Source organism: Chinchilla lanigera, unplaced genomic scaffold, assembly GCF_000276665.1.
Source record: "Chinchilla lanigera isolate Chin_1 unplaced genomic scaffold, ChiLan1.0 scaffold00011, whole genome shotgun sequence".
NCBI lineage: Eukaryota > Metazoa > Chordata > Mammalia > Rodentia > Chinchillidae > Chinchilla > Chinchilla lanigera.
In genome coordinates this window covers 35,061,630-35,069,571 of record NW_004955412.1, presented here as the reverse complement: position 1 = coordinate 35,069,571, position 7,942 = coordinate 35,061,630, and the positions used below count along the sequence as shown (strand labels likewise).

Genomic DNA, 7,942 nt, shown 5'->3' with positions numbered 1-7,942 from the left:
AGAAAACACTTTGAAGATATCAATATGTAATACAACAAGCATTGTTAATTTCCTACCACTTTGTAACTCTGTATTGTCTGTACTGTTCTTTTGCTATCTTGTAAAAGGTTGTTTGTTAATGTTTTCCTTTTATTTTTAAAATTAAAAAAAATGCTTCACAGTAGCAGAAAGTTGTAGTACAAGAGGACTGGACAAGGAATCAGGCTTTTCAGCTCTGATTCTGGAAAGATTAATTGTACAACTTCAAGTATGCCAGGAAGGGACATTTTTAAAACCTCAGGTAGGCCACTGTAAAATCAATTCACATTAGACACTGAGCAAATTTCCCACCTATGAGACAAATTATACAAAACAAATATACATGACATAGAAGAAAAATAAATCTTAATTTAAAATTATTTAACATTAAAATAGGCAATGAAATAAATAGATGTTAATCAACAATTACATATATGTGTTAACCATCAATTAGCTTTATTTCTTACAGTACTGGGGACTGAACCCCAGGCCTCAGCTCACCAACTAATTTGATACATAAATACACAATTAGACAACTTATTTCACCTGACTAATTAGAATTTAATAGCAATGAAAACTCACTCCTTTACTAAGCAAATTTCGCTAGATATGTTATATGCTAGACATCAACCTACAGTACATAGATTCAGTGTACAATAAGACAGATGTGGTTTATAGTACCGTGGAACTTATAGCCTATTGGAAAGACTTTCACATACTTACTCGGTCAGTAGTGGTCAGTTTTCTAGGTAAATCACAAAACTAAGAATTATTATGTCACATCCCCCCCCCCGAATTCTAATATATATGAGTTTCACAAATTCTCAGGATATTCCGTGAGAAATACATATATATAAACTGAAATAAAACTTCGAAGAATGTAAAATTTCTTTTATAAAAGTGTCGCAATGGCTGAAGTCACACGATTAGCCATGGGAAATACTCAACTTACTTATTGCCAAGACAATTTTTTTCCCTTTCTTTCTTTCTCTTTCTCCCTCTCCCTCTTTCTCTCTCTCCTTCCCACCCTGTCTCTCCTTCCCTCCCTCTCTCCCTCTCTCCTTCTTCCTTCCTTTTTTTTTTCTTATCAAATTCTAAGTACCAGAACAAGGCAGCACCTCTTGAACGCGTTTTAGTACTTGAGAAGAAAACAGTACTCCATTCCTTAGTGTACATTACAAATCTGTTGTCAATCTAAAAGGGTCATTTTTCCATAAAGAAAAGCATCATTTATTTAAAATAAACAAAACATTATTTCAGAAGAAAAACAATAGGTGATTGACAGAGAAGTCAAAAACTGGCTGGGTATCAGTCCCACTGGGTGGCAACCACTTCCTGATACATTCAGTTTATTTGCCTGGTGCCTAAAAACATCCGGCCTTATAGTCTGATGGACAGTAACAATTACAATATTTCGCCTGCAAGAGATTCAACAATATGTGTTTTATACCTGCAGGTATTAAATTACAAAAATTTTTGTATTACCCGGAGCCTTATCTATCACCAACAGCATTCAGCTTCTTACATTCTATCTTTAGAATCTATAGGGATTTTAATATACAAACAAAAAAGCGGTATGTTCCTCGACTGCTCTAGGTACCTGCAGGTGGACTGGTAGTGGGTACCGGAGAGACAGGAGAGTCCGGAGTGACGGGACGGAGCAGGGAGTGTCCCGGAGTGACCGAACCCAGCGCGGAAGGGGTCTGGGGAGAATGGGACAGAGAGGCCCCTCACCCACGCCCGCCCGAGTCCAAGATACCTGCTCCCCACTGAACCCTCCTTACGGTCGATGCAGGCGGTCCAGCGCGGGCGCCTGGCCTGGGCGCGGGTCCAGACGCTGTCGCACAAGGAGCTGAAGCGTACCCCGAGGCGCCGGTAACCGCACCACATTGCCATGCCTTGGACACAACCAAGCCCTCAATGCCAGCACTACTGCGCCGGATAAATGCCACAGAAACCCTGGAGCGCTCCGCCCCGCGGCACCCTGGGAGCGCCCACCCCGCGGCACTCTGGGAGCCGGCTCTCCCCAATCCTTCGGCCGCGCCGTGGGCCGCCTAGGGGCGTGAGGACTACAGCTCCCAGAGATGCCCGCGCTGCGCCGCAGACACGCCTGCGCGGCGCCTCCGCCTGCGCTCCGGCTCCTGAGCCAGGAGCACGGCGGCTAGTGGGTGAGACCGGAGTGTTGCGCACCGCTGGTGAGAGCTTAAGAGCGGGCTATGCGAAGTGGGGTGGCACCGGTCGCAGGAGGAGGGCCTTAAGCGGTTTAGGCGTAGTTGTGTTTTTCTAAGTCTGAACCCCTCTGGCCTTACTCGCTCTCCTCCAGCTGGCTCCGCGCAGGCTTTGGAGGGTGGTAGAGTTGCTTGTTGTATCTCCTGGTCGATTCCAGAATCCTCTGCACGTCACCCGCTGCAGACACCATGCCGAGATCCCGGAAGAGGCTAGCTGGGGCTGCTGGCCCAGGTGAGCTGCACCCAGGGCCTATTCGGTACTGTTCATGCCCCCTGCCTGCTAGTGGTGAAAGTCTTAGGGTTCACCTGTATTGAATGCTAGCCCTCATACCCTTCACTCTCTTTACTCTCCCCGCCAAGGTTCTGCGCAGTGTCCTGCTTGCTTGCCATTCTAGCGAGAGCTATTAAGTGATAAGGACGTTTGCAGACTGAGGTAAAAGAATATACAGTACTCTATAGTTCCCTCTCTACAACGTGGATGGAACTGGAGATTATGTTAGACAGGCACAAAAAACGGTAACTGCCTCATGATCTCACTTATGCCGAGAGTAGAATGGTGGTTGAGGTCAGGGGGTTCAGGGACATGGAGGGAGGGGAAAAGGTTGATCGGTGGGTACGAAGTTAGATAGAAACAAGAAGTTCTGATGTGGTACTGCACAGTAGGATGGCTATCAAGACTACAGTATATTTCAAAAAAATTTTCTTGAACGTTTTTAGCATTTAGAAAGGATACACGGGGGTATGTTTACAGTGATTTAAACATTACACCATGTATATATATCCAGTATCACATGATAATTCACTAGGTATATTTGTGTTTTATGTATCAGTTAAATAATTTAAATGTTAAAGGAATAATTAAAGGTGAAAAAACAGCATTCCTTCTCTTAAGAGAAATTGAAAGCAGGTGTAAGTGAAAGGACCCAGAGGAGGGAAGAATCACAGGGAAGGCAATGAGAACGAAGTGGGATTTGAGTTCAGTCCTGAACAGGAAAGCTTTCCACAGGCCAACTTGTACTCAGAAAATGTGATGTCATTTGTGACAAAGTGAATGGCATTTTAAGTGGATAAAGTGCGAGGGATATAGCTCAGTGGCACAATATCCTGCCTGGCAAGCACAGGGTCCTGAGTTCCATTCCCCGTACCAAAAAAAAAAATGGATAAAGAACAGGTATAAAGCAATGACAAGGTAAAGCAAGTATGTCTTTTAGGAATGGCTCCTGACTGACTGCAACATATTGTAGTCATTTAATAACACATGATATTTGCAGTATGCCTATTAACTCTTAAGAGACTGACAGGAAAAAAATTGGGCAAGGAAAGTATGCTGAGTTCAAAGTATTACACATCCATAAATAATATTTAATGGTAATTGATGTAGAAACTTAAATTCAGAGGCATTCTTGAATGCTGTCTTTAAGTACAGATTCAGACAGACCCAGCTTACAGGTCCTGGCCTTTAGCTTGACTCTGCCATCACCAGCTTGTGATGTAGAACACAATGCCCAGCTGAAGAATAGAACATTTCAAAGGTTATATACATTAACCAAGTTAGGGTTAGAATAACACAGCTTGGAGCCTGTCACATACCATGAATTTAACAACTATTAGCTATTAAGTGCCATGATGTTCCAGGCATATTTGTCTCTAATCCTCATAGAATAAAATCCAGTTTTTATTGTATCTACAAGATCCTATATGAACTGATTTTTCCAGCTTCTCTTAGCATCTTCAGGGAGCAGAAAGGTAAGCTTGAAGTACAGTGACCAAGAGGGAAAGAAGTCTAAGACGATGATAATATCTAATGTTTACTGATGATTTATTATTCAGCCAGGCATTTTCTAAGCCTTTGATCTGTATTCTCATTTTATCACCAGAACAACTCTTAAGTATTCATTTCCTCAGTGGAAAAAGATAGCCTGAGTAAAGGCACAGAAGAGAAAATGAGTGAAGGAAACATTGAATACCACCAGTGTGCTTTATTCGTAACCCACAAGATGTTCTTATCTTACTAAATAGATTACTTAGAAGTTAGCCTGTAAAGCAGGTATTCTGGTCCCATTTTTATAGATAACCTGAAGTTTCATATGTTTAAGACTAAGGTGCTATAGCTAGTACTTGTAGGACCCAGGATTTGAATCTAGGTGTGATGTCAAAGGGTAAGCTTGTCTATAATAAAGTATTACCTCTAGCAAACATGATAGGTCTTTCCTTTTCCTTTTGCAGACAAGAAGGAGCTATCAGGAAAACACATCAAAACTGAGAACTCAAATGAGACATCAGCTCATGTGGAGAACTCCAGTCCAGAGACAGTTTCAGACTCAAAAAACTGTGGGAAGAATCTAAGCAACTACTGGCTGATGAAGTCAGAGCCAGAGAGCCGACTAGAGAAAGGTGTCGATGTGAAGGTGGGACTGCTTGCCCCTAATCCTTTTGTGCTATTTTTAAAAACTGAAAGGTAATCATAGGATTCCACCACTGGCTTTTCCCTTCTGAAGGATAAAGGTAAAAATGAATAAAATTAGCTGGATTTGTGATCAACTGCAGGTTGAATATCTCTTATTGGAAGTGCTTTAGACCTTCAAGTTGTGGAATGTTTGCATAGATTTTATAGGTTTAGCATCCCTAATTGAAAAACTTGAAATCCAAACCCAAAGCTTTTTGAATGTGGGTACATTTCAGAGCATATCAGGTTTCAGATTGATATGTTTAACCTGTATCTGTTCTCCTATATTTTGGCGTGGGTTGGCAAACTTTTTGCAAAGGGTCAGAGAGTGAAATACTACTGTAGGCTTCTGAGTCTCAGTCTGTTGCAATTCTGCTTGCATAGAAAGAAAGTGTATAAACAAACAGGAGTAGTTATGCTGAAGTAAAACTTTATTACAAAATTAGGCAAAGGGCGAAATTTTGCCCGTTGGCTATAATTTGCCAACTCAGTCTTGGCCTGCTTTTATCATTTGCCATGCTTCTTGGTGTCACTCTGCCAACAATTTTTATATATCCAGGGAATGTATACCAATTTTAGTAGCCTGGAGAAAATTTAAGTAGAAATATTGTAGAAGTATATAATACTTTAATAAGTGAAATGCAAGGAAATCATATTACTTTATCATATGAATTACCTATTTAACTAATGCTCTTAATAAAAATAACAAGATGACACAAGGCATATATTCATGTACCAAGCAGCTACATGAAATCCTTCTCAGTAAACTATAGATTCCCAGTATAGCCTACAGTGCCTCAGTTGTGGGGACGGCAACTGTCTGCTTCCATATATGCTTACTAACTGGGCAAAGATTGTTGAGTAAATGACTTTATTTCTTCGTGCCTAGTTCAGCATTGAGGACCTCAAAGCACAGCCTGAGCAGACAGCCTGCTGGGATGGTGTTCGAAACTACCAGGTAAGAGGATATGGGGCAGGGCCCATGAGATCTAGGATTGTGAGGTAAATGCCCACTTTCCCTCATGACTTACTCAGGGCCAGAACCTCTTGACTAAGAGCCCTAGCCTGAAAATGTTTTCAAAAATACCTTAATTACTCTGACTGCATGAAATCTGCAAGTGGCCTGGTTCTGGCCAGTACACTAGTGTATGTCTAGAAATCTTGGCAAAGGAGACAAACTTTCTTATGATAAGATATCTGTTGTTTTCCCGAGAAAGGCTCGGAACTTCCTTAGAGCCATGAAGCTGGAGGATGAAGTCTTCTTCTACCATAGCAACTGCAAAGAGCCAGGCATCGCAGGACTTATGAAGGTTAGAAGGACAGGTTTTGGTCTACATCCCTCTCCTTCCAGGACGACTTACTCATATAAATTTAAAGGAATGTACCTTAAATAGGTAACAAAAAAGTACTCTCCTCCCACATCCATCACAGAATAGATGAATTTCCCTGGCCCCTTCCTATATAGTAACTAAGTAAGGCAGTGTTTCACTTCAGGCCCCCAGCATATACTTCTCTTCATTTCTAAGCCTTGGTCTCTCATTCAAAAACAGGCCTGATGTTAGTTCCTTCAAGCCAAAAGCTACTAGGATAAAATTATTAACTGTACAGCACGGGAAAACTGGGGGTGCCAGTAATCACTTTTAGCATTTAGTTTTGGAACATGCTTTTAATACTTTTGTAAAACGGGGTTGGTTTTCTAACTACACTTGCCTTATACTGTATATTTTCAGATATCTAAGCTCATATTGGCTCTGCAGCCAGTGTGATGGGGTAAGACTGCAGGGTAATGAGTCAGGTGTGTTAAAGATTGACTGCAGAGCTGACAAACATCTGATTGACAAAGTCTAAAGAGCTGAGGACAGAGCTACTGTGCAGGCGATGACTGGAGATTTTTCGGCTTGATTTCAGATTGTAAAGGAGGCTTACCCAGACCACACACAGTTTGAGAAAAACAACCCTTATTATGATCCATCCAGCAAAAAGGACAACCCCAAATGGTTCATGGTAAAGACTGCCTATTCTTCCTATTTCAAGAGAAGGGATAAATATACAAAGAGGAGTAAGGGGTATGAGTGGTGTTAAGTCAAGGAATACAGCACAGCACTGAGTTAATGAAGTCTTGGTGATTTTTGGAAATTAAAACAATATTGGCAGCCCTGCCCATGGTAGCCTTCTGTAAGCAATAGAAACACAGCAAGCAGGCATGATGGTACATGCTGCTAATTGTGGCTACTTGGGAAGTTAAAGCAGGAGGTCAAGCTGGGCAACATAGTAGACTCATCTCTTCTAGTGGGCAGTCTGGCTGGACACATCTTTCTGTCCCATGCTCTGTTGTCACACAGGTGGATGTACAATTTATTCGGATAATGAAGCGTTTCATCTCCCTGGCTGAGCTTAAAACCTATCACCAAGCTCACAAAGCTTCTGGTGGTCCCTTAAAAAACATGGCTCTCTTCACTCGCCAGAGACTCTCAGTTCAGTCCCTTACACAAGGTAAGAGTGGGCCCTTGCCCTCATCATCCACATGCTAGAAAGGACCCCATGAATTCACACTCATTACCTGACTAAACTTGGGCATGTCATTAAACCTAAGTTTCCTTACCTATCACATACAAGATAGGGACAGGTACCCTGAGCTGCCTATTATTATGGATCCAGTGCGTAGCAGTGCTTGGTACTTAGTAAGATACCCTTTGCTTATCAATAAATAACTTCTGCTTTTGTAACATGTACAGTATGTACCAGTGCCTGGCATTAACTTCTGTGCAAAAGGACACATAACACCAACTAATTCTTCCTTTTTCCCTTTTTGGTAGAAGAGTTTGATTTTATTTTGAGCCTGGAAGAAAAGGAACCAAGTTAACACTACTGCTGGAATGGACAAGCCATTACTCCAAAGAAGGCACAATTTTATAAGACAAAAGAAAGCTTGCTTGTAATGTCACCCGGGACTATTTACCTAGATGGTTTTGAGTACTTTTTTCAATAAAAGATTTAATATTAAAAGGTGGAGAGTGTTTCTTTTAAAACTTTGGATGTGGTAGAATATGCCCCTGAAGCTCTTTCCTTCAGCCTGGCTTCTTTTGCTGCTTGAAGATGCAGAGCACCTTACCTGTATCATTGCTAGTAGTTGTAATACCCACTGGAACCAACTTTTGGCCTTTCTGTACCAGCCTTTCTCACCCGCCCCTCAGTCCTCTGGGCCCCACAGAATTCAGTTTAAGCCATGGGCGTTTTCAGGACAAGGTGA

At 41.8% G+C, this 7,942-nt stretch overlaps 2 protein-coding genes across 8 annotated transcripts in view; one reads left to right on the top strand and one right to left on the bottom strand.

The window, feature by feature from the left end:
- Acad8 (acyl-CoA dehydrogenase family, member 8) overlaps positions 1–1,935 on the bottom strand; it is a 16,253-nt gene extending 14,318 nt beyond the window's left edge. Inside the window, exon 1 of one of the 3 annotated variants that reach the window (XM_005378593.2) lies at positions 1,803–1,935. In XM_005378593.2, coding sequence (XP_005378650.1) covers positions 1,803–1,914 — 112 coding nt within the window. In that variant the 5' untranslated portion in view covers positions 1,915–1,935. The remainder of the gene's footprint in view (positions 1–1,802) is intronic. The other 2 variants (XM_005378595.2, XM_005378594.2) reach the window with 2 other exon arrangements.
- Positions 1,936–1,940: 5 nt separating this feature from the next.
- Positions 1,941–7,698, top strand: Thyn1 (thymocyte nuclear protein 1). Of its 5 annotated transcripts, none has more exons than XM_005378596.2 (8): positions 2,124–2,213; positions 2,342–2,478; positions 4,473–4,654; positions 5,582–5,650; positions 5,910–6,002; positions 6,601–6,696; positions 7,035–7,185; positions 7,509–7,698. In XM_005378596.2, the coding sequence occupies exons 2-8, from the start codon at positions 2,436–2,438 to the stop codon at positions 7,553–7,555; spliced, it is 681 nt and encodes a 226-aa protein (XP_005378653.1). In that variant the 5' UTR covers positions 2,124–2,213; positions 2,342–2,435; the 3' UTR covers positions 7,556–7,698. The 5 variants fall into 5 exon arrangements, with proteins under 5 accessions (XP_013366518.1, XP_013366519.1, XP_005378653.1 ...); XM_013511067.1 differs by having other exon boundaries at positions 2,126–2,213; positions 2,405–2,478; XM_013511064.1 differs by lacking the exon at positions 2,342–2,478 and having other exon boundaries at positions 1,941–2,213.
- The last annotated feature ends 244 nt before the right edge of the window (positions 7,699–7,942 follow it).

Excerpts from the sequence above, each read along its gene's own strand:
- Thyn1 (XM_013511064.1), top strand. The coding sequence starts at position 1,964 with ATGCCACAGAAACCCTGGAGCGCTCCGCCCCGCGGCACCCTGGGAGCG. Across the intron at positions 2,214-4,472 it reads CGGAGTGTTGCGCACCGCTG|ACAAGAAGGAGCTATCAGGA; the intron begins GTGAGAGCTTAA and ends TTCCTTTTGCAG. Across the intron at positions 6,697-7,034 it reads ACAACCCCAAATGGTTCATG|GTGGATGTACAATTTATTCG; the intron begins GTAAAGACTGCC and ends GTTGTCACACAG.